At 40.0% G+C, this 25,650-nt stretch overlaps 3 protein-coding genes and 1 pseudogene across 3 annotated transcripts; 1 reads left to right on the top strand and 3 right to left on the bottom strand.

Moving 5' to 3' along the window:
* Window positions 1-3,223: 3,223 nt before the first annotated feature.
* Window positions 3,224-4,598, bottom strand: LOC140921375 (uncharacterized). The gene has a single exon (XM_073371380.1). It carries the CDS (start codon window positions 4,454-4,456, stop codon window positions 3,560-3,562), a length of 897 nt encoding a protein of 298 aa, XP_073227481.1. The 5' UTR covers window positions 4,457-4,598; the 3' UTR covers window positions 3,224-3,559.
* A 2,451-nt stretch (window positions 4,599-7,049) lies between these two features.
* Window positions 7,050-11,681, bottom strand: LOC140921337 (uncharacterized). The gene is made up of 2 exons (XM_073371336.1): window positions 10,051-11,681; window positions 7,050-8,159 (listed from the first exon to the last, which is right to left on the bottom strand). The coding sequence occupies exons 1-2, from the start codon at window positions 11,602-11,604 to the stop codon at window positions 7,959-7,961; spliced, it is 1,755 nt and encodes a 584-aa protein (XP_073227437.1). The 5' UTR covers window positions 11,605-11,681; the 3' UTR covers window positions 7,050-7,958.
* Window positions 11,682-16,255: 4,574 nt separating this feature from the next.
* On the top strand, window positions 16,256-18,460 carry LOC140921410 (olfactomedin-like protein 2B). The gene is made up of 4 exons (XM_073371409.1): window positions 16,256-16,307; window positions 16,797-17,072; window positions 17,632-17,879; window positions 18,198-18,460. Exons 2-4 carry the CDS (start codon window positions 16,879-16,881, stop codon window positions 18,443-18,445), a joined length of 690 nt encoding a protein of 229 aa, XP_073227510.1. The 5' UTR covers window positions 16,256-16,307; window positions 16,797-16,878; the 3' UTR covers window positions 18,446-18,460.
* A 4,304-nt stretch (window positions 18,461-22,764) lies between these two features.
* On the bottom strand, window positions 22,765-25,247 carry LOC140931946 (uncharacterized; annotated as a pseudogene).
* Between the last annotated feature and the right edge of the window lie 403 nt (window positions 25,248-25,650).

Here is a 25,650-nt window from a genome sequence, read left to right as displayed (position 1 = left end):
TCGAAGTATTAGTGTATTATTGAGCATGTCACGAAATTTCGGGTCAGTAAAAACAAAACTGACAATGTAAACACACATCAAATTAGATATGTAATATCAGAAGAATGTCAATTAAAAAAAAAACAATTTACACAATCAAGCTAATCGAGGTGGGAGGTGAAGGTAGAAGATTTTATACATGTATAATGATTTTAATATGTTTTGAATTTACTAATGACAACTATAATTATAATGGAAATTTTAACCCCGCACGTCTTAATTATAGTATAAGAAAAGGAGCTTCTACCTATAAATTATGCATTTATCACGAGAGGAAAAGGAAAACATGGCTATGAAAGGTAAACTATAGTATTTTTAGGTATTTTGGATTTTGCTATCCAACCAATCACACTAGGACATAGAACTAATTAAATCATGAACACAAGGTAATTTCCATATGCAACATCTGTTTTTGCACCGTTTCATATTCATTCATGTGAGTGTAGTGCAGGTTTCAGAGGCACCTAACGTCAATTTTCGGAAAATATCTGTTCCGAAGACGATTTGAGATCTAGAATTTTCTGCACAGTTGTTGTAAAATTTCTTGCTTGCCTGCCTCTCCTAGGATTTCCGAAAACCTAAAAATTGGTATAATTTGCCCATTTTTAACGGATTTTTACCCTAAAAAGGTCACCAAGAATTTACGGGAACCTTTTTCTTGGTAAGGTAAGTTTTTGATCCCTCTAATTTTCGGATCACTAGACTCTCAGCATGGGTATAATAATATGCCTCTATCTACCGTTTAAAATACTAAAATACGTTTAAACAATGCTATGTTTAAGTGGTTTTGAACTATATTCTCGTTGGGTGCCCCTCGCTCCATGTGAGGGAATCCAAGACAGTCTTGGATTCTGGATTTCTAGTCGTGGATTTTGGATTTCGGGTACTGGATTCCGGATTCTTTTAGATGCGCGCAATCCAATCATTAGTGGGATTCCGGACTCCTTGTGCTGTATTCCTGAATCTTAAGCTTAAGATTTCGGATTCCAGAGGCAAGAATTCCTGGATTTCGGATGTACGGTGCAGATTTTTTTGAAACTTGTCACAATTGTCAGCTATGTGTAGAACAGCGAGAAAATTCCAAAGCATCTCTTCCCCATCGGTCCGCGTGGACAGGCAACCCTCAAAAACTCGCTGACGTGACGATCCCACCACCAGCTGTGCAGACTGCTAAGTGTGTGTGTGTGTTTTTTTTTTTTTAAGTTGCGCGCGAAATATTCGAAACTTGAACAACCGCCAAAAATTCTTATCGCATAGCAAAAACTTTGAATATTACCAAAACCTAGAGCCCGTTTGTTTTTCTGGGCTATAGTTTTTCACTCAGGTGTCTTCAAATTGCCCATCTTGCAAATAGTGGAATAAAATGGGGCCTTTTAACATTATCTTCTTCTCCATTGTAGCTCCAAATGCATTCATAGCATTCAATTCTCAATTATACAACTTCAACTATCCAGAGATGTTTTCTCCTTAAAATATTATTTTCGTTTATCCATTATGAGTAAAAACATTAATAAAAAAGGGGCATCACCGATCTTGTTTCATCGCAAAAATACAATAAAGGGACAATTTCGGCTTCAACTAATCACTCTCTGCGAGGGGAATGGGGCTAGTATCAAGACCAAAGAAGGCCTTGAGTTGCATATTCATGGCCTCAAAAGGCCGGGCATTGCACCAGATAGATCGGGCGCGTCTTATTTTCACTTGGCTTATTTTATTTCCGCGACTTCCCTACTGTCTGAGAGCCTGGGACAGGCTCCCTTTGTTGGCTCCTGTCGCCACCGTTGATATAGCAATAGAGAGTTTGAGCATCGCGTTTAAAGTGATGTTACACGAGACGATTGGCAACGACACAGTGTTGCAACATTGTTGCGACATTGTTTCGAATAGTTGCAACATTGTTCCAAAATTACAACACTATGTTGCGCTAAAAATCGTCGTTGCGAATCGTCCCGTGTAACATCACCTTTACGGCAAACGTGAATTTGTACCACGTGACCAAGTCTGAGTCAACTTTGTTATCGTTTACTGTTCATTATAACTACACGAAAATCTGTAGATTCATGCTAATTCTATACATAACAATTGTTTTAAGCAGCTTAATTTTTATCTGCTCATTTCTCATTTTGAAAATTTCTCAACTTGAATTTCACGTTTGCTGTTTGCCGTAAACGGGATGCTTAATCTCTCCAATGTTATGCGCAGTAAATGCAGGAGGTAATGGGCAGTGCAAAAGAGTGGCGGATCCAGACCCTCAGATGAGGGGGGAGGGAGGCAGTCATCCAGACACTAAGGAGATAAGGGGGGGGGGGGTGGTCTTAAAATTTTTTTCGGCCTTCGAGTCTCAGTTTGATCCAAAAATAAAGGGGGGGGCGGGCTCCCCGGGCCCCTCCCCTGGACCCGCCACTGCAAAACAAGGTGATCACCTAAAAAAGCCGGTTTTGAGAAAAGGAACCGTGTGTTTTCGCAGTCTAGTTGTCTAGCTACATGAAACAATAACGTCAATAAACGCCTTTTGAGTGAAAAACCTGCGTATTAAGCAGCGCACAGGACATTCGGAACGATGGTGTCCTTGTGTTAGATAATTTAGTTCTCCCCTGACGGAAAGGAAGTGGGGCGTCAGTTTGTATAAATTTACACACATCTCTGGCCAAAAATTTTCCGAAATTTTCATTTTTATCTCCGGAGCGGTATGGCGGTTTCAGTTTTTCCCTTTTTTTCGAATATATTACGGTTTCCTCTTTCCAATTAAAATAAAAATTTGTAGACAAATGCACTTTGATGTTTTTCTCTCTCTTGTCGATGGATAAACCATACTTAGGAAAAAATTCCTTTCCTAACAGTAGAGAAATCCGCCCAAAAAGAAATACCGAAAAAATTTATCATGTGTTTACAATGTTGAGAAGACACCCTCCAAGGATACAAGGACGGAACACTGGTCACCACAGGCAAAAAAGCCAAGCCCAACCCTTTAACTTAAGGATGACTGCGCAAGTATGGCTCGCTAAAAGCGTTTTAAGCTTCGCAGATTTCCTTTTAGCAGTGATAAACAAATGAACAGAAGGTGTTTTTTTATCCGGCTGAGACCGCAACGCTCAGGTGATTTTCGTTTTTGTCACGCAATCAAACATTTAAAGTTCCCTTTTGCAATCGACAAGCGCAAAAATAACAAATATTCGCGAAATGATCCAATGCAAATAAAAAACTTTATTTAAAAAGCCAGACAAAAATGTTAAAAGCTGCATAATTTGGTTTGACAGACAAATCATGTTAAGTTATCTCCCGCTGTTTGCCATAATCATAAAATTCCAATTACTCCGCAACAAATTTAAAATTTTATGCAAATTCATCACAAAATTAAAGTCCTTAAAGAGAGTAGTCTGCGTTTTACATCTACATAGCAAAGAAAAACTCTAAGAAGGTTAGAATTACTCTTAGCACAGTTTGTGTTGATAAATGGCCATGAGTCTCACTTACACGTAACTAACCCGCGCGAGGTCACGCGAGGCACACTAACAGGGATTTAGTCTTCTTCGGGCTCCGACTCGTGATGTTCTTCCTGCTGGATGTCCTCATCGGCGGCGTCTGGCACAGGGTCGGGCTCTGACTTGGGTTCCTCACTTTCAAAGTGTTCTTGGTACCGATCTGTGACCTTCTTTTGCTCGACTGCCTCCACGTCGTCCATGGATCTTTCGACTTCGTCCTCCATGTCTTTTAGTTCTTGCTTGATCAGTCTAATTTTCTCCGCGTACGAGTCGTGTTCCTGCGTCAAGTCGTCGATGATGCTTTCTTGTGGCTGCACTTTACGTTCGGCCTCTTCAGCCCGAGCCACCACCTCTTTCAGTTGCTCTTGTAAGAACTCTAACTTTTCATGCAATTCTTGTTCGCGTTCTGCCAATTCCGAATCTTCCTCTTCAAGGTGACGCAGTTCGTTTCCTTTTTCTTGAATTTGTTCCTCCAGCTCGGTGCATTTGTCTTCTAAACTACAGCATCTTTCATTTGCCTTCTCCTTTTCACATACAGTAACTTTCAACTTCTGCTTGGTCTCTTGCAGTCGTTCATCCGACTCCTTGGCGCATCGCGAGGCCTCACCGACGTCGTCCTCCAGCCCAGTTAAGCGCTCGTCACTCTCGCGGTCAATTCCCTCGAGCTCCTTGCAAACGCTTTCGTGTTCGGCTGAAATACCGTGTACTTCAGACAATCTGGTCTTCTTCTCTGATAAAGCTTCCTTAGTCTTGCTCAGCTCATCTCTCATAAGCCTTATTCTTCGCCGGAATGATTCTACGTCTCCTTCATTTTTGTCCAGGTTTTCTTCCACTTCCCGGAGCTGCTCCTTCGCATCTTTCTCTCGATCTTCAGCCTTCTCGATCTTATCCTTGATTCCTTGCAGCTTTCCCTTGACTTTGGCTAATCCGTCCATGTTCAGAAGCCTTTTTGGCGAGAGTACGTGGAGCTAGACAAACCTCGCGCAAGTATAAAGCTCACAACAGCCCACACCTGTGAAACGCAGCGAGAACCCAACTAAATGCACTTGAAGGAACGCAATGTTGTGTTTGTTAATGCAAATTATTGAAACGATCGTAAGGTGGGGGCCATTTAGAGAGCAGAGATTGGCTCGTTTAGAGTTGCTTATCTGTCGAAGTCTCTATTTACCGCTATGTTTGCCTGTTGGGTCTCTAGCAAAAAATGTTCTTTATGCCAGATCAATTTTTCGGGCCAGCCTTAACTGATCAAAGATGCAGTTGAAAGGCGGTATTGGTTTAGCGATATAACCTGCTATTTAAGGTTTTTAGTTCGCAGATGTTGCCGTGGTTCGTAATGAATGGAACTTTACACGTTCAAAGCATCTATTGTTACTGCCAGAATGCCTCGTTTAATCGCGTGACTCCGATGAATGCGTGGCTGTTTGACCTCGAAATGACGTATGATATAGTATTAGAGTATTTAATGGCAAACATATTTTTTGTTTTGATTACTTTTCGAGCCTCTTTTTAATTACGTCAAAATTTCTCTAGAGCGAACACAGATCAACACAATTTGAGGACATTGCATGAGATCCTGGTCGCCGTAAATCCTAGTGCTGCAAAGGGGTTTTTGAACGGTTCTTGTCTTTGTACTGAATTTGTGGGTTTCTTGGCAATTCCTGAACAAGGGGAGTAAAAACTTCGATAAAATTAAGCACCCAGCTGTGGTTCTAGTGCCTGATGCTTGTTTTAATTAATCAATATATTTCAATATAATTGGCATTAGCTGTGGCTGTGAGCATGGTTTAGGGGGTAATAACATGAGACCGGGACTAACTCAGACCGGTATGAGTTCGTATCGATCTCCATACATTTCTTTTCATGCGTTTACGTGGGACCGGCCTATATAGAAATGAACTCAGACCGGTGTAACCCGACAGGGGTTACTTTCGTATCCGACTGAGACTGTACCTTTCTCATGTAAAACGGAAACAAATCTCAGACCGGGTCCATAAATAGCATGTTTCTTCGTATTGCTCCATCATTTTTGCTTTTTCTTAGCAAACTGAACACTGCTGTGAAAAACTGTAAACAGGACTTGGACGTAGTTTCAACTGGATATATGCTTCGATTAAGTGACGGATTGGACCATTTTGAGATGCTGTGCATTTATTTATTAACAGGCCATCAGATGAGCGTTTAATAAAGCTTACAATTTTCTGGGAGCAGTAAACTCTACGGTTCTCTACTCACTGTCTTTACTGGTGTAAATTTTGCACTAGTTAGGACAGTTAAGTTAGTAAATAATATGTTACTATAATAATCGACTCGTGAAAAATATATATTAGCTCCAATAATCTCCTGTTTTTGAGTTTGTACGGGTCTCACGTAATCGACTAATGCAAGTCGAACCAAGCGTCTCGTCCTGGGCTCATGTAAACGACTGCAAAACTTACAAATTCGTACCTACTGAGTTCGTTCCGGTCATGTAATTACTCCTTTTCAGCGCGGCAGATCAGAGGTTCAGTAGCGTTGAATTAGTATGTGTATGAAGCAAGAAACAAATATGGCAAATATTGTCTGGGCTGAAGATTTCTATGTGACAGTTTTAATTTATTCACTTCTCTTCGATTTTCAAAAGTTTCATTTATGGTTTTCACGTTTCACTCCTAAAGGACTCCGAATAAAATTTTGATTTCGAACTGAACAACAACAGAAATTTTCCCCTTTACGTAAACCTTTACTGAATAGCATAATAGACTTCATGAAAGATAATAATAATACGAAACACTTCGACTTCCTATAAATAATTACGAAATGGATCAGAACCCGGTAGGTACTCCGGAATGTTTCATGTGCACTGCCGGAAGAACAAATCATAAAACCAGAAGGTTTTCTCGACTTTATCACAGCCGTAAATTGCATCTGTTAGCCCTTTTGGGCCTATTTACGAAGTTTTAATGAGCGAAAAGACGGATTTCCCTACGCTTTCATATACTTCGTTTAGTGAAATTCCTACCCTTTCATATACCTGAAGTCTAAAAAAGGTATTTCTTTCAGGAGAAGCCTGGTATAGGCCATTGTGAGGAGTACCCCGGGGCTTAAAAAGCCCTGCCTAGGATGCCCGAGGGATGCTTAGAGGAAGTTAAGGTAGGAGGGCTCAATGGGGTTAACCGTCAGGCGTCAAACGGCCTAAAAGTTAACCGTCTACCGTCAAAAAAGGTTATTTTACAACGCCAACCGTCAAAAATACAGAGTTATATTAACTGTCAAAACGTTTCAAGATATTTCAAATCTCACTATTTCTACAGAAGTTAATCTTTACTCAGTTACTTCTTGGACCAAATTTTCACTAAACAACCGTCAACAGTCAATGGCAAAAAAAATAGCCGTCAACCTTGAGACCCTCAGTTAGAGGTGAGCCGCCGATGTCCTCAGACAGGAACCCTGTTTAATTAAGACAAGAGACTTATTTTTATACCTGGTGCGTTTCGTTTTACATATAGAATTAATGTTTCAAGCTAACATCAAGGAATTAGACTTGTTGGAAAAAAAATTGTTGGTACCCTTGGAAATGTACTGAAAACGCTCTCGCGCTAATTGCTAACCTTAATCTTTTATAGGCCGACAGTTCGAACAGACACCCTGTTTAAGACTGAAAACTATTGAAGATTGTATAAAATGTTTTTATTTTTTTATTAGTATCCGGGCCCGCTGTAATTGGCTACAACTGTTGCGGTGTCCCTGCCAACGTTCTTTCTGTTTGTTCGTTTGTTTTTTTTTTTTTGGCAAAGCAAATAAAATAAAATAAAATGTTAAGGCTCAAGACCCCGACCCTATTTACCTAGCTGCGGCACATGCAACCGGTTTAGGCCACCCGCCCCCACCCCCTTGCGTTAGAGGTAAATAAATTCTTACGCGCGCTTGGCAAATAATAATCTCTAAAGAGAAAATAGAAGGTCTGTGAACAGGCTAATAAAAATCTGTTAGCGTCACTTAGAAAATGATGTATTTGCATAGCTCTAACTAGATAACCTAGCTAAAGCTTTAATATTTTAAAAAGGGTTTGGGAGCAAGCAAGCACTGGCAAGTACAAGCCGTCGAGGATGCCTATGAGACAGATGGCACCGAACAGGTTTTACGAGAGGCTGGATTAAAGATATTTTGGGAAAGGGAAGTAATGTTGGCTACAGTAATCGGGGAGCTCAAGCAACCTTGACGGCGCGCGGCGGCAGCAAAAAATGTCAGTTCACGTTATTTCAAACTTCATCGCTAAAAACGTCATCTTGTTCGATTTATCGAATGTAAACGAATTTTTAGGGATTGAAATCCTCCCTTTTTCAGTACTATGTCACGGTAAAAAATATACATTTGTTCTGCGACTGGTTGCGTAAGTACACGTTAATTAACAGGTACAAAATGCAAAAGTCGCAAAAGAAAAGGGGGTGCATGCTTGTTTCATATTGTCATTGGTTCTAACACAGCAATGACGTCGGTCATTGACGAGCGAATGGCGGGATCTTCAGCCACGCACTGTTCCACTAACTCTCTCAGATTTTTGTTCCACATCAGTGCGATTTGTCGCTGTCTTTCGTCAGGGTTCGGTGTTTGGTTGGTACAGAGCTCGCAGAGTAACACGCCATAACTGTAGACATCAATCTGTTTGAGAGAAAATGAATAAGAACTTGAGGGTTTGTAAAGGCTTCTTATTAAGTTTATAGGCCTTTTTCAAAAATTCCATGATGCTCTTTTTTGTCCCTACAAAATTTTGCATAAGCATTGTTTTTAATTTCTCCTGGGACTTACAATTGCCCAAGGAGAAATTGGAAACAATGCTTATGCAAAATTTTTATTTGGAGGGACAAAAAAGAGTATTATGGTATTTTTGAAAAAAAGGCCTATGTCAATTGTAGGCCGACAGAGAACTCTGGGAAGGAGGTGGTCGCTCTCCTCCGCTTATCTCCCTTTCGTTAACGGTGGTTGATGTTTTTAACGTCGATGCCACCATCGGAATTAAGCCTTTAGTCATCGATACGTTACAATAAGGCAAATAATATAATTTGGAATAGTCTTAGAAAGAACCGCGCTGAAGCCCAACTTGCATTTACGTTAAACCTTGGGGAAAGGGTTTGGGTTACCTGTTATTGATGTATCAGTTAAGAGCGACAGGTTGCTATTTTATGCACTTAAACTTTTTTAAACTTTGTAGGGTCGATGTGGTTGTGTACTGGTAAGGGAGAGAGTAGGATACAAAAGGCAGAACCTAACTTTCAATAGCAGATCAAAACTTTTCTGAGTGTCTTAAAAATGGCAGCAGCCTGTTTATGAAAGGGAAATTTACCCCGCCCCTCCTCCTCCCGACTTGAATAAGTAACACCTAAAACTATCGATGATATTACTTTTCTTAGTATAAATGAAACTGTCATTGCGCTTGAATAAAGTGGCTACCCTTTGTACAGAAACTAATAACCAACGAGATGAACATTTTTTTTGTCCATATGTAAATTATATTTTTCCGATAAGAAACTGTTTTCCTAGTCCCTTGGGCTTTTTGTTGCCTTCAGGTCACGTGCTTCGAGAGGGTTTGCGACCGAAAGGTAGACGCCGTACACGGACTAGGCAAGAATTCATGCATTAAAACCCCTGCTACATTTTTTTTCGGAATTGTTTAAATGTGGGAATCACTGCTGTTCAGCCTGTACTTGGGCTTACATTATTACTTCCAGACTTGCTCCCTCTACACTAACACAGAGAGTGCGAAAGAGCAGCTGGAAATGGTGTTGAGCGCGACGAAAAATGTTGAGGAAAAAAATGGATAGTCACATGACGCAGGAGCTCCTGCATGACGTCATTTTATTTTTATTTTACTTTCTGGTCTAGCTGCTCCACTTTCGCCCCCTCTGCCACCACCTTGTCTGAACGCCTTGAACAGGTTATTTTACCTGCCGAAAATTCTTGAGCAAATGGTAAACAGTAGACTGCGAGCAGTCTCTTATCGTCGCGCTGCTGTGATAAGAACGAGACGGATTTTAAGAGAAAAGGCGGACTGCAAGCAGTCAAGGTAAACAGTCATAAGGATTCCTTAGTTTGGTTATTCTTGATAAGGGACTCACTCAAAGTCACTTTCTTTCAAGTAACATCTCAATTATTCCAACTCGAACAATTTGTAAAATGCATGGGAGGTTTCTTCAAGACGGAATTCAGGCTCAAACAATTGGAAAACAATGTTGTTGTGAGTTCAAGTCCTTTGCAAAACCTCGAGTTTGGAAATTTTAAGTCGCAGTTGGCAGCGACGGAAAGAAGTGCACCAAAAAGTGGGTGCACGTGCAGAGTTGTTGTTTCGAATATCAAACCATTTACAATTTCACTGTCGTAACATCTTAGATTCCCCATTTCGTCGTACTAACATGTATCATGCAAAGATCTTTTGGGGTAGTCCTTCTAACTGACTGCCGGCAAACTGACGGTTTTTCACTTCTAATAAACACAGTGCTTTTTGTATGGCGAGGGAGGGGGGTGGAGATGGGGTAGAAGAGGGACAAAATCTTACCTTTGGAGTCTGGCGTGAACTGCTTGCCTCCGGAGCAGAATAAAACGGATTCCCTGGATTTTCCGACATCTTGCTTCCCATGAATTCCGCTGATCCAAAATCACAGAGTTTGCCACGCCACTTGTCTCCCTGGCGCCAAACCATTACGTTACCGCTATTAACATCACGGTGGAGTATGGGATTAGGTTGAAAGCAGTGAAGGTAATTGATGCCGTGAGCCACGTCTAGCGCGAGTATTCTGATGTATCTGTTGCCTAAACTCCTCTCATCTTTCACAAGCTGCGAAAGTGACATATCCATCAGTTCAGCGACCAAGAGTGGTGTAGTAGAGTGATAATCAGCTACAGCCAGGAATTGTAAAATACAAGGATGTCGCACCGATGTGGCAAAAGTAATCTCGCGGTCAAACAAAAGTCTGTTATGAGCCGACTGGATTATTTCGTGGATTTCCTTTACGGCTACTTTGGTGCCCCGAAAATTCCCCTCCAAAACTCTTCCCCAAGCGCCAGTACCAAGCACTTTATCAGAAAGCTTAATTTCATCCTTGCTGATCATCCAAGGTTGATCCCCGCGAAATATACTTTTATATTGACGAGCTCTTTCGACTTCTTGTTCTAGCACGCGAACGCGCCTTTGGTGACTTTCTAACGTAGCCTCCGCTCGCCGTAAACGTTCCTCGCAGACGCGCTTCTCCTCACGTAACGCGTCGTACTCGTTTCGTTGGGCCCGGCGCTCATCCTCTAACTGTTTTTCAAGTCGGTCTAACCGGTCAGATGTCCCTTTTCGCGAAGCTTCCAGAGCCTCTATAGTTCTGCCCTTCTCGAGGAGAAGGTTTTCTTTTCGTCTTAGCGTATCTCGAAATTCGGCATTTTCATCTTGTGCACGTTTCAAATCTTGTTGCTTTTCTGTCAATCGAATTTCAAGCTGACCAAGATATGCTAGTCCTCTCTCCTTCTCACGATTTAACCTGTCGACTGAAAGTTTCCTCTCCAGACTAATCTTGTCGCAGTTGATTTTTTCTTGTTGCATGGTGTCTTTCTCCTGCTTGAGTGAATCGATCTCCATCGCTCTGTCTCTGAGCCTCCTGGTCTTTTCTTGTAGCTGCAGCCTCAATTGGTCATTTTCCCGCCTCAGTGACTCTAGTTCGACTCTTTTGCCTAGATCTTTGCTAGCCACGCTTTCATAGTCAGACCTACTGTTTTCCCTCTCGCTATATAAGCCTTCTATTGCGCTTTGCATTTCTTTTACGATCATTTCTTGTTCGGCGAACTGTTTTTGAAGTAGTTGAGAGTGCTCATTTGCTTCTCTCAATAAGCGATCCTTTTCCCTAAGCTCAGATTCTTTCTCCTCGTTCTGTGCAGATAATACTTGTACTTTATCGTGAAATGACTGAATAGCATGTTCCTTTCCTTCGATCACTTGTTCTTTTTCCTCAATTCTTTCCAAATTTCTTTCCCGCTCCCTCGTCAGTTGATCAACAATTTGCTTGCCCTTAGAGATTATCTCATTTAAACCATGCCGTTCAATCAACAGATGTTTAATCTTTAGTTGCATGGCTTTTTTCTTTCGAGGAATCTGTTTTTCCAAAACCTCTGCTGAAAGTTCTTCGGGATGTTTAGTACTTTCACCCTTGTCTTTTGACCCCCGTTGCTTGTCTCTTTTTCTTCCTTTTTGCATAGGCTTGTCACCTGACTCATGAACATCCGGGATCTCTTCATTATCCCCAGTCACAAACTGAAACGTTCTTTCTATGTCCAGGGAATCTTCAGAGTGAAATTCGTCCCTTGCTCCAATTCTTTCGAGTTCTTTGACGCTCTAAAAGGACCAAACAAATAACATAAAATGTTTCGTGAGCATTAATATTAAGACAGTAGACGAGTCGACTTTCTCATCTTACATGAACTATTACACGGTAATTGAAAATATTTGTGCCAACAAAATTAAATTGAAACTTCCTTAACTAGTACCAAACAAGTAAATTATCTTCAAGATATATATTCCTCTTGTTGGACTGATTTTCCTACGTCCCGTCCGTACTTTTACTTATTCAGAAATGCTTTTAGCAAACTAAAAGGGCACATTATCAGGGGATGATTTTACATTATGGAATATTGAGGAGGCCTCTGATAGACATGTGTATTCAAATAAAAAGGGGTTGGATAAATGTCTGCCCACAGCCTCGTACACTACTTATCATGAAATACTAGGAGCCAAGTACTCCATTAGAGTTCTTGGCAGAAATTCTACCCATAATAAACGTGAGCGACTGTAGGAAATTTTAGTAACAAAATGATTGCTACGGAGCGGAAGCGATCTGCATTGAAACCAAGATAAGGTACGACCTCAAATACATTATTATGCCATTATTTTGTAATAAATCGGTTAACATGTACGTAGTAACAAGAAGATAATTGAATTATTCTGTCATTTGGTGTGCTTCGATTTATTTAGTATGCATAGTGTTTATTCGATAGTCAGTTAGCATTTTATGATTACAACAACTCGACTGACCGGATTTTCCCTTACTCGAACTCGGATGCACAGTTTATATTATACCTCTGTTTAACTTTAATATAAACGTCAATGGAATCTGTTTCCAATTGCCTCCTCATAATCCCAATTATAGTCAACAATGAGTAGAGGACTTTAATATACCTTTTGATGATAACATTTACATGGTATTATTGACTTACAGCGTTTCCCATCCTCGAATTGTAACATGTAGTTCAACTTCAATCGATGCAAACAAGCTTTCATACAGGCCAAATTCCTTCTACCACTGACTGGAAAGAACAAAACTGGACTCGTCAAAGGGATAACCAGGTTAGGCAAGAGACAAAATACGTCTAAAAGAAGAGAAGTGTATATACCGTTATGAAATCACTAATAATTTTGAAATTATTCAGCTCTGTCTTAGTTTATTTGATAAAAACAAAGCAACCTGCTCAAGTGTAAATTATGCATTGTACAAAACTGTTTTCGTGCTCAAAATACACCCTACGTAATGTTAATGACAATGAATGACAATAATTTTGGTTGATATAATAGCAGTCAAGCGGCAAGTCACAAGATTTCTGACATCATTTGCATTTCTTTTCTCATTCTGGATTTTGTTGAGGTTTTCAGAAGCAGAAATTCCCGCTGCACGTTAGGTTCTACAAAAACATTTCAAAAAAAGACATCAATTTCTTTTAAAGAACTCTCGTTCCGCCATTTCGCGTTAACCGTGAAATAAACAGTTTAGTTTCTGGGATTTACCCAGGAGGACGGAACCTGTGAATATTTTTTATGTTTTACCTAGTGTCATGTTATTTTACGGTCTTGTTTTAGTTATAGTGAGCTTGCCAGGTTCCTATGCTTAGTAAGGGCACTGGAGCCTGTTTCTTGAAAGTCCCAGCAACCTTTCGGCCCCAGGAAGCTGTTTTTATGTTTGCCGTGTTTGCATTTAGGATGAAAATTTCAATAATTTTGAAAATAATACAATGAAACTATCAGTTAACGAAACATATTGACCGGTTTGGGTGCGAGGAACTGTGCTTACTATTCAACAGGTTTTGATTTTAAAAGACGGACCGGAAAAGTTACCGGGCCTTTCGAGAAACGAGCCCCTGGCCGGATATATTTTAGAGGGTCTCGATCCTTTGACGAAGGTGTGTGAACGCTTGGAAAGATTGTTTAGGGTGGTGGGGGAAGTTTGCAGTGGGGAACAGTGGCTAGCCGGCTCGCAGACAGTCTGGTACATGATCTACTGTGTCTCGTGCAAGTGACGAGCCCAAGGGTAACAGGGGGGCTTTCCATTTTCGATTTCAAATTCTGGGGGAAGCTATTCGAGAAATTTTCCAGGTCAAGTGGACGTTTTTATTTAATTATTTATTTTTTCTTTATGTTTAGGGCCTCGTTTTTGTTAGATGAAAACTTTGCATTAAAACCATTTGGGTTAACGGTCGGTCAACAGAAAACAAAACGGGTTTTAGACGCAGGGATTAAAGACTTTTAAAACTTACATTACAAAGTTTGAAAGGTAAAAGAAAACGTCGTAGCATTATTTTTCAGCCTGAAACAACCAAGCGGACAACACGAAGGGCGGAAATTTAAGGCGCCTTGTCTAGCTGTGGCGAAACTTTCCGCGATAACTTGCAGCCACGTCTGCATATTTTAGAGTTTTTAGACAGTATCTCATTAGCCTATTCACAATTGTATACGAGCACATGCTAATTTTTTATTTCTCAACTTGAAAATGACCGTCGAACGGTCGAAACGTCGTTGTTCTTTCTTAACGTTGATTTTTATAGCGGTAAACGAATATCGCGAAGATAAACTTTACAAACAATATCAACCAATTCTTTGAGTATTCTAATCGATCTTCAAGAGATTAAGTATATATTTCTTGTGTTAAACATCTTTCAATCATTTCATCTAGACATTTTCTTTTGCTATATTTCATATATTTTTTAGACATCGTACTTTGTTTCTCAATATTTTATAAGAGTGTCAGTAATTATTTCAATTTTGGTCAACCTTTCAAGCAAAACGTATATTTTTCGAGAAAGTTTTAGTCGACACGTTAGCATTGACAGTGTAGAGTAAGCGTTAATTTAACACGAAAAAAGCGGAAGTTTGCATCAGTTTCGAAACAAGAAATTTTCCCATATCTTAAACAATAAAAAACGGCAGACAAAATAAATAATAGAGGCAATAAATATTAGATTAGATTAGCCAAGAAAATCATTCACTTATCAAGTGTATTGTGAGGGATCAAGAGCCACTGCTGGTAATCAGACCGTGAGAAGCTTTGCCCTAAACTGCTAAGAAAATAAGCCTAAAGGCTTCGAGTTCACATTGTCCTTCGAAACTAATTATTTTTCCTCTGCAGGTTGAGAGATTTCTTTTTTTCCGAAGATGTTTGGATCGTGTCCGCTATTTTTCCTCTTGTTTGGCCTTTTACTGGTAAGTTTGCTATGGTTATAAATTATAGCCTCCCTTACGATTTAGGGCTTCCTCACACGTTCCTTCCCCACAAACTGGAAGTGCTCCACGTTTTTAACCGCTTATTTCAGCAGACGTTCGTTGGGAAGGATTGCCAGACAAACCAAAAAAACGTCTGCGTATGTGGCTATGGTAATTACCTCCACAGCATTCCCCGCGCAGGGTTGATCAAAATCTCAAAGTAGCTTGCCACGTAAACCCACTTTCAGCACATGAACGGAAAATTCAACGTTCAGCTGGGCTGCAGTGATTTTTGCTGTAAATTAGGAAGAGAAAAGATTCAAAATGAGCTAAAATATAGCGTAGTTGGCGATATTACAGCCAAACGTTAGTCAGATAACCTAGTTCTCAGTGTGTAAATGGTTATCTAAAAACCCGCTAAAGAAAACTTTAAACATCATATAAAGTAAAGTAAACGTACAGGGCCAATTAGATTAATAGGTGAATCTATGTCAGTACATCAGTGTTTATGCTTTGTAGATATCAATACCGTCAGAAATATTTTCCTTAGCTCTCCCCATTCCTTTTTTGTGTTAACTTTCTTCTAGCTCTTGCTTGAATTTTTCTACCGTTCCATGTGTAATAATTTCAACACTAATTCTCCCCTTCAAGCTCGGCGTTTAATGTGCTTCTGCCGCGAAATGTTTTGCCCACTGCCTTACAGGTTTATCTGCAATTATTTCTGTAGAGTGACGCAAGCCTGGATAATTCGTTGGTAAAACCTCGCAACAAACGAGCCCCGTCATGGTACGGTAAATTTGGCCGAAACTCGTCTCTTAAGGACCTAGCTCTTGAGTTGGCAAAAAAGCATGTAAGTCTTAGATGACGGCAGTACTTATTATTATTATTATTACATCCAAAAGTTCCCTGCTCTACAAATAGATTATTATTTTTTTAGTTTAAACATGTATCTGCACCTGTGTATAAATAATCATGTGTTTATGGCTTTTTATAATGTATAATGTCTGTGTACAATGTTTTTACGACGTCCTCAATTACCTGATCTCCCAAATTCGAGTCCCACTTCAGTCTTCCAAACTGCACACGTCTTAGCTCTCTGTGTCTCGTAACCCACTTACTCGTTTGGTGATATGTCTCAAGAAGAAATAAAAATTATGAACCCCGGCTAAAAAAAACTTCTGCATAGATGTAAAACTTTGCTTCCACTTTTTCTCTTTTTTCAACTACTCATGATCAGTTGCTTAAGATGATTATTGATGCGGAGCATGACTTGGAGAAAACCAGGAACAGTCTTTGCCCACAACAAGGAGGTTCGTTAAAAGAGTCTTAAAACTCCATAACTGTCCTTTAATTGATTGTCTGGTAGAAAGAGAGGCCCTTCATCCTCTCTTACTGATAGTTTAAATATGCTTTATACCTTGCATTTCCGGGTTTCTGATAAGTACGCGGCAAGTTTCCTCTTCAATTGCCTGCCATTTACAGGAAGGAAAAGTTACGCTAAAAATTAAAGCAGCCGGTTATGGACTTCATTTTACTTAAGAGAAGTTTGGGCATGTTTACCTTATGGTCGTCGTACAGGTTTGTTTCCATTTTGAACTAATTTTGTTCATATCAATTAATTATTTTCTTTAAAACATCCCTGAAACATTAAGGGCCTTTTGCATTAAAAATTCAACACCACACAGACCAGAACCTTGCAACATTATTTTCCGTCATATCTAAGGTCCTTGACTTAAATTAGGGCAGTTTCAATAACTTGAGACTGTCAGTCTCCTCTTATTATGTTTTTGGTACTTTAGCATTTGCAGGCAGATGTAACGATATCTGTGCGGTTGGTAAGCTGTGACTCACCACACCCGCAAGTCCACACAAGGAGCCTGGATGAAAGATCCGCTCGGAATCATGGGTAGTGAAACTATTTTCGTTATGGAGTCATATACCGGAAGGGACGTGCTTGAGGAGTTTGAAAATATGGCCAAGTTAAAATCAGGCATAACTCGTAAGACCTACAAACTTCCTTATCAGTGGGACGGAACAGGGGGAGTGGTTTATGGACAATATCTTTACTACAACAGGTTGGTTGTTCGTTGTTCGTTGTTTCCCATGTGCCACCAGCTAATAAAAAAGTGAAACTATTTTTGGTAAAAGTCCTGTCGTGTATTTTCCTTTTATGAGAGCTCTAGGGCAGTCGTAATTGGTTAGATCTGCATTTTTGCTATTCCCATTGGTCTTAAGTAGGTGCATTCTCTAGGTCAATCTATCAATCAAAAATTCAAAAACCAGCAAAATTTTTCTACCACATCGTATATTTTTTCCTTGCCTTGGGTCATTCATTTCACATTTTAAAGAAAAAAAACTACCCGATGTTCTTTGGTAACTATTCTGCTTTAGTCATTTATTTTATTTATTTCATTTTATTTATTCCTTCAATTCCTAGCTGATACATAGTTACATAAATATAACGTGAAAAAAGTAATATAGTAACAGATAAAGATTTACAAAGGAAAAAAAACGCGTAAAACAGAAATTACAACACTCAAATTGAATTACATTGTATATTGCTTTAGTCATGGGAGGTATTAAGCAAATCCAGGAAAACTTTATATTAAGCCATTTTTTGTCTCTTCTTGAAAGGGCTAATACAAACTTCATTGTCAAGTTCAATCTGCACTCAGGGAAAGAGGAGGCCCAAATAAGGATAAGCGATTACGCACCAAGGAAAACCACATACCAGTGGGGTGGATACAGTGGAGTGGACTTGGCAGTTGATGAAAATGGATTGTGGGTATTATGGGGTAGTACCAGAAACAGCTATCGTCTTCATGCTTCTAAAATCAACGTGCAAAAAAATTCCATAACCAGCACTTGGAGTTTGAATACAGGTATGAGTACCATAAACAGATTTTTAAGGAACACAAATAGGTAGTTATTTGATGAACACTTGGCGTGGGCAGGGTTTTATTTATAAGTGGCTTATCTTCTAAGTAGTAGAAATTTTTTTTTCTAGATTAGGTTGTAAGCCTTCTTGATCATGATTGTTAACAGCAAACGTTATCAGATCAGGGCTGGCAAAATTGAAAATTGCTTTGCTTAGACAGCGGTTTTGTTTCACAATTTGTCGTATTAATAGGCCTCTTTTGAAACTTATTCCAACCTAGATCCATGTTAATACCGTGAGTTTTATTTCTATATTCCTTTAGAAAAGATGGGGAGTATGGGAAACGCGTTTGTAGCCTGTGGCGTGGTTTATTGTATCGACAACTATGGTTCAACGTCCACAACCATCAATTTTGCTTACGACACCAAGACTGGGAAACAGTGGAACCCCAACGTTCAGTTCACCAATCAGTATCGCTACAACTCCATGGTGGACTACAACCCCAGAGAAAAAGTGCTGTACGCCTGGGACAGCACTAGACTGGTCACTTATTCCATTACCTTTAACTAAAATAGGGTTTGTTATGTGATAAGCAGGTGATGGGTTTTAAAAAATGCTGATAAGAAGTCTTCGTTATATGCCAAGTGTGAACCGTAATTTTGTTAGAAGCAAATTTCTTAGAATTCAACAATTGCTGCTAATCTGATTGTTTTTACTCAGGCGAGTATGGTCTGAGGTTTTTCCAGAGATTTACCTTTGGGTTTCAACTATTCCCTGAGTTTCACTAATTATCCTTTTTTCATTGTTTCTTTAGTTGAAAAAAAAAGAAAAGTAACTTGAAATAATAAACCCACTTGTTGTGAACTGGCCAACATTTGCATGCACGTGTAAAGTTTCATTTTAACTGCTGTTAGCGCTGAAATGCTGAAATAAAGGGGAAAAACAACATCATGGTCATTATTTTTGTGATATTTCATTGTGCGCAGACAACACTAGTTGATCTATTTTAAGTAATCCTTTTATGAGTTTATTATAATTTTCGACACCAGTGAAGAGAACTTATTTTGAATCTCGGCGCGCGTGGCCTGGCCATGATTTTAAGAGTCCATTCTAAGTTCTAAGTTCTAAGTTCTACGGAACGATTGATACAAACCCAAGGTATTTTGGTAACAAACTGATTGGCGGAAAATTCAAATTTCAAATAAACCTTTTTTTCTTCAGTGAATACAAATATTCGATTAATTTATACAGCTTTTTAGTTTCGAGATTCTCGCAAAAAGTTCGTAATTGGGCTACGAAAACCGTCGTAAAATATCCGAGGAGTAACAATAAAACCAATATTTGCTGGGACATTTTTCCTATTCAAACCAAAAAAGTGATTTGTAGAAATAGGGTCAAAATAACCTGAGATCAGGTCCAATTTTAGCGGTTTCATACATTCTCTCTAACGGCTACCGCTATTTCGTTTCGCCTTTCCCGCCGGAATGTTATTTTTGTTGCGGTGTAAATTGTTATAGCTCAGTCTAAAGACCGCTTAGTGGTTATCCGCGGTGTTGCCAACCTTGTCCCCAGGGTGCGGTTTGCTTCATATCTCTTACAAAGTTTGGGAAACACGTTTAACGCAACAGATAAGTTAAGGCCTACTCTGGGACCTTAACTCGCCTTAACTCGCCCTAACTCGCAACTTGAGATTATGTTCAAATTTCCTTATCTCGCCTTAACTCGCCTAAACTCGCATTATCTCGCACAAACTCGCCCAATCTCGCCACTGCCAAGTGGATACCAATTTCAATATCTCATACTACTCTCAGTGTAATTTCGCAATTACTCCATAAAGGGAAGACGCCAAAGAACACAAATTTCAAAAGTTTAACAGATAGTGATTTTTAAGGAAAACAGGGTTTTTACCTTTAAAAAAATATGTAGTTGACCAATCCCATCCTTCTGGAATTTCCAATAGCCTCTGTGGTAAGGGTATTTCACCACTAAAGATTCGATGAGGTTTTTTCTTACTTAACATTGTCATGCCTTGGAGTCACAACTGGACTGTCAATGGAACTACCAGGAACAGCCTGAACATGCACTAACTCGTTGCCTAATAAAAAGGCTTCAATGCTAAGCATGGCAGAAATTCCAGAGGCATGGGGTCACGGGGTCTAACAAATCCCACATTCACTGTTTGTGTTTTGGTCCACAAAGTAAGTGACATTAACTAAAAGCACTAACAGTGAATCCACGAAAAAGTTTTCATAAAATAGTTTAAGTTTTAGTCTTACACTTCTACGCAAGACAAAGAAACACTCTAAATTCAAGATTTCTTTGAATCCCTCAATTGAAGAAAAAAATATTCTCCTATGATTTGTTTCTAATTTTTAGCTTAAAATAAGAAATCTCGAATTTAGAGTGAAATACAAAAACATAATACCAGAATATCAAATTTTTAGTTTTAAGCTGGCTAATGATTTACAAAAAAAGTTTACTTGTAATGGAAAGTTTAATTACTTTGCAAATATAATGCATGCAAGCTGTTTATGACATATGAAGAGTAGTAGCATACGTATCATCTTATAATCTGATGAAGCTTAATGAGGATTCCAGCTGACAATCATCAATGAAAGGCTAGGATGTAGCCAGAATCGAGAATCCTTTAAATAGTCCACATACTGATTGCAGTCCACATTTCTTATAAATAATTCTTATAAATATTTACCTCGTAATAGAAGATCTGTACATTGGTTCAACGTGACATCCTGTATGGCCTACATTGTATTCAGACTGGCAACCATAACCCAGGCATGATTCAGAAGACTTGTTACATTTAGCCCTTTACTGAATAAAGGATTGCTAAAGGTACAATATTTTGCATTGATAGCCAACTTCGTTCGCCATCTTTGAAATTACCCAGAAGATACTGGTAACTCGTGTCTTCCCAGGGCCCTCTCGCTCAGCCTATTGTCCTCGATATGCTTTCTGGGTAATTTTCAAGATGGACGGGAAAACTTCTGAAGAAAAGGAGGAGAACTCGTGCAAAACTTTTGATGTTAAATCGAGAAGTTTCAAAATGTATCACATGCAGGTAAGCTAAGCTAAAGCCTTTTACCCTTGCAACGTTAACTCTATAAAAGCCTTGTTGATCCCAGTCCACTGGGGCCGTTAACAAAACCCGGATCGGATTGCTCGGATCGGATCGGATTGTGGATCGGATCGGACTCCGGATCGGATCGGATCGGATCGGATTACGGATCGGACTAGTGTCTTCGCTTTTGGTGCAGAAGAATTATTTTGACAAAAGCTGCTTTAACAATGACACAGGTGGCTCGGAATAAGAAAGCCGAGTTCTCACAACGTGAGTCTAACCGGTTCGACTCGGATTTTTTCTTCCGAGCCGCCTGTGTCACTAATACCAAAAAAATAGTTTCTCATGTATCACCAGGCTTAAAATTCACCATCAGCTTTAAAATCATCGCAAAGAATTATTTCCAACTGAACTGCACTGGGAAATTTTCTGTTGCATAACTTCATACGATTACAATTCCAAAAAGAGGCTTGGTCACGTGACGTCTCCCGAATCGAAGATGGCGGACAGAGATGTACGTATCTCTCATTGCAATGATTTTGTTTTTCTTTTCATCTCCACTCTCTTCTGAATTGGTCCTCTTTCTCACTGAGCTTGGATTGAATGCTTCTTTTCAGAGGAGACGATTAAGAAAATCGCGGTAATAAGCAAGGTACGATAGCGACGACTTGTTGTCAATAAGCGAATGACATCTTAAATGTCACCTCCGTTCAAGTAGGCTCAGAAAATAACGAGATCACTTTACAATAAAAAAAAAGAAAAGAAACACTAAATTAGTTACAGAAGATTGTATACATACTCTTCTCTCCGCCATCTTCATTCCGGGGGATGTCACGTGACCATTTTGGCGGGAATTTAAGGCGAATTGTCAGTCCGATCCGATCCGATCCGATCCGGAGTCCGATCCGATCCACAATCCGATCCGATCCGAGCAATCCGAAACAACAATCACAATTGCACTTTTCGGATAGTTGCAGTATCCCATTTGGTTAAGACGCAGACACAGACCCGGAATAAGCTGAAACAACAACGATTTACCGGAACCGGTTGGCAAGACAGCCAGAACGTCCTTGCGTTGAATAAAATTCAATACCCCACTTGTTTGCTCATCACTTAACTTCTCTACACCGTCAAACCTTTCTAGCACATAGCTTATACTTTCCTTCAATGCCCTTTCCAAACTCTCACAAACCGCCATCACTACACTTCTCGCAGGAACGCTTACGTGATGTTAACAGCACAGTTGGAAATATTCTTTCACGTGCTGGTCTATTCTTGTCAACCAATTGTAGCGTCTGTTAGATTCAGAGTCCCTCAGGAGGTCGTTCGGAGCCAATCAGCCGTCTTGTCCAAAATCTGGACCAACTGATTTAACCGTGCTAACGATTGGTTCGGCGCTATCAAAGGGATGGCGCTCTGGTCCAGAGGCTTTTCGCGCGGGTCACTATAAAGACTTGACAGAAACCGGAAACCGCGCTAGAAAAGTCTCTGGCACCCAGGGTAACTGGAGCCCAGATATTTAGAGGATTAGTAAAGAGCGAAATACATTGCCGACGTCCCCGACGGTACAAATTTGAGTTTTCATTTATCGGGAATGATCGCCAACCATCGCAGAAATCTTGGATGCATCTGGAAAATAGAGACGCTCCCGATTCTCCAGATTTATCCCTGACCATCCCAAACGATCGGGGATATCTATGACTCGAGTTTTCATAAGTCGGCAAAATCTGGGACGGTCGCGGTGAAACAGTCAGTAAAATCGTCTAGGATTTTCCCGACATACGAAAACTGAGCATAATCCTCAGCCTGGTTTTCATATGTCGGGAAAATCCCAGACGATCGGGGATTGGTTGGAACAGAGCTCGCAGAGTAACACGCCATAACTGTAGACATCAATCTGTTTGAAACAAAATGAATAAGAACTTAAGGGTTTGTAAGGGCTTCTAAAGTTTATGTTGATTGAAGGCTGAGAGAACTCTGGGAAGGAGTTGGGCGCTCTCCTCCCCTTATCTTTCGTTAACGGTGGTTGATATTTTTAACGTCGGTGCCACCATTGGAAGAAAGCCTTTAGTCATCGATACAGTTACAATAAGGCAAATAATACAATTTGGAATAGTCCTAGAAAGAACGACGTTGAAGCCCAAGTTGCATTTACGTTAAACCTTGGGGAAAGGGTTTGGGTTACCTGTTATTGATGTATCAGTTAAGAACAACGGTTTGCTATTTTATGCACTTAAACTTTTTAAAACTTTGAAGCGTCGGTATGGTAGTGTACTGGTAAGAGAGAGAGATTAGGATTCGAAAGGTCCGGGTTCGCCGGTGGCTTGTGATCGTCTTTCTTTTTAATAGAACCCGACTTTCAATTTCAGGTCAAAACTTTTTTGAGTGTCTTAAAATGGCAGCAACCCCTTTATGAAAGAGAAATTTTCCCCGCTGCCTCGACTTGAATGAGTAGCACCTGGAACTTAATATCATGAATGAAACTGTCAATGCGCTTGATTAAAGTGGCTGCCCTTTGTACAGAAACTAATAACCAACGAGATGAACATCTTTTGTCCATATGTAAATTATATTCTTCTGACAAGAAACTGTTTTCCTAGTCCCTTGGGCTCTTTGTTACGTTTGGGGCACGTGGTCCGAGCTGGTTTGTGGCCGAAAGGGCCTGGGTAGAAATTGTACACGTTAACCGGACTACAGACAAGTATTCATGAATAAAAACCCCTGCTACATTTTTTTTTCTGAAATGGTTTAAATGTGGGAATCACTGCAGTTCAGCCTATACCTTGGGCTCACATTATTAGTTCCAGACTTGTTCCTGCTACACTAACACAGATAGTGCGGAACAGCAGCTGGACGTGGTGCTGAGCACGACGAAAAAACTGTTGAGGAAAAAAATTGGATAAATACATGATTTCACTTTATTTTACTTTTTCGTCCTGCTGCTCCACTTTCACTCCCTCTGCCACCCTCTTGTCTGAATGCCTTGAACGGGTTATTTTACTTCCGAAAATTCTTGTACAAATGGTAAGCAGTAGACTGCGAGCAGTCTCTTATCGTCGTAGTTTGCAATCGCGCTCACATAAGAACGAGACGGATTTTAAGAGAAAAGGCAGACTGCAACCAGTCAAGGTAAGCAGTCATAACGATTCCTTAAGTTTTGGCTTTTCTTGGTAGGGAAATCACTCAAAGTCACTTTCTTTCAGGTATCATCTCGATTATTCCAACTCGAACAATTTGTAAAATGCAGGGGAGGTTTCTTCAAGACGGAATCCAGGCTCAAACAGTTAGAAAACAATGTTGATGTAAGTTGAAGTCCTTTACAAAACCTCGAGTTTGGAAATTTTAAGTCGCAGTTGGCAGTGACGGAAGGAAATGTACCAAAAAATGGGATGTACGTGCAGAGTTGTTGTTTCGAATATCAAACTTTTACAATTTCACTGTCGTAACATCTTAGATTCCCCATATTTTCCTTCATTGTATTAACATGTATCATGCAGAGATCTATCGGGTATAGTCCTTCTAACTACTGGCGGCAAATTAACGGTTTTTCACTCCCAATAAACACAGTGCTTTTTGTGAGACGGGGTGGAGGAGAGAGAGAGATGGGGTGGAGGAGTGATAAAATCTTACCTTTGGAGTCTGGCGTGAACTGCTTGCCTCCGGAGCAGAATAAAACGGATTCCCTGGATTTTCGGCGACATCTTGCTTCCCATAAATTCTGCTGATCCAAAATCACGCCACTTGTCTCCCTGGCGCCAAACCATGACGTTTCCGCTATTAACATCGCGGTGGAGTATGGGATTGGGTTGGAAGCAGTCAACGGGTAATTGATGCCGTAAGCCACGTCTAGCGCGAGGATTCTGATGTATCTGTTGCCTAAACTCCTCTCAACTTTCACAAGCTGCGAAAGTGACGTATCCATCAGTTCAGCAACCAAGAGTGGTGTGGTAGAGTGACAAGCAACTACAGCCAGGAGTTGTAAAATACAAGGACGTCACACCAATGTGACGAAAGTAATCTCGCGGTCAAACAGCAGTCTGTTATGAGCCGACTGGATTATTTCTTGGATTTCCTTTACGGCTACTTTGGTGCCCCTGAGATAGATCTTCCTCTTATTGAACTGATTTTCCTATTTCCCGTCCCTACCTTTCCTTAATCAGAAATTCTTGTAATAAACTAAAAGGGCACGTTATCGCGAGATTTATTGTATAATGGTATATTGAGGTGACTTATGATAGAAACTTGCATACATTACTTTTCATGATTCGTACTGATGCAGGATCCAAGTAACTCCATTAGGAGTTCTTGGCAGAAAATCTACCCATAATAAACGTATGTGGCTGTTGGAAATATTAGTAGCAAAGCGATTTGCATTGAAACCAAGATCAAGTTCGTCCTCCAATACATTCTCATGCCATTATTTTACAATAATTCAGTTGATATTTTATATGTCATACAATACTAACAAAAAGATAATTGAATTATTCTGTCATTTGGTGTGTTTCGATTGAGGCGGTATGCATAGTGTTTAGAGATCAGCATTCTATGATCAAACTCTACTGACAGAATATACCGTTACTTAAACTCGCATGCACAGTTTATGGTATATTATACCACCGTTTAACTTTAGTATTAGGCTGTTCCAGGCTCCGAGGTAGTCGGGTCCGCTAAATTGAGAAAGCGCAAACACGAAAATAAA

This window comes from Porites lutea, chromosome 1 (assembly GCF_958299795.1).
Source record: "Porites lutea chromosome 1, jaPorLute2.1, whole genome shotgun sequence".
Classification (NCBI taxonomy): domain Eukaryota; kingdom Metazoa; phylum Cnidaria; class Anthozoa; order Scleractinia; family Poritidae; genus Porites; species Porites lutea.
The sequence above is the reverse complement of the archived record's forward strand: the minus strand, read 5'-3'. Positions and strand labels throughout refer to the sequence as shown.

Excerpts from the sequence above, each read along its gene's own strand:
- LOC140921375 (XM_073371380.1), bottom strand. The coding sequence starts at position 4,456 with ATGGACGGATTAGCCAAAGTCAAGGGAAAGCTGCAAGGAATCAAGGAT.
- LOC140921337 (XM_073371336.1), bottom strand. The coding sequence starts at position 11,604 with ATGCAACTAAAGATTAAACATCTGTTGATTGAACGGCATGGTTTAAAT. Across the intron at positions 8,160-10,050 it reads GTTCACGCCAGACTCCAAAG|ATTGATGTCTACAGTTATGG; the intron begins GTAAGATTTTGT and ends TCTCTCAAACAG.
- LOC140921410 (XM_073371409.1), top strand. The coding sequence starts at position 16,879 with ATGAAAGATCCGCTCGGAATCATGGGTAGTGAAACTATTTTCGTTATG. Across the intron at positions 17,073-17,631 it reads CAATATCTTTACTACAACAG|GGCTAATACAAACTTCATTG; the intron begins GTTGGTTGTTCG and ends TCTTCTTGAAAG. Across the intron at positions 17,880-18,197 it reads CACTTGGAGTTTGAATACAG|AAAAGATGGGGAGTATGGGA; the intron begins GTATGAGTACCA and ends ATATTCCTTTAG.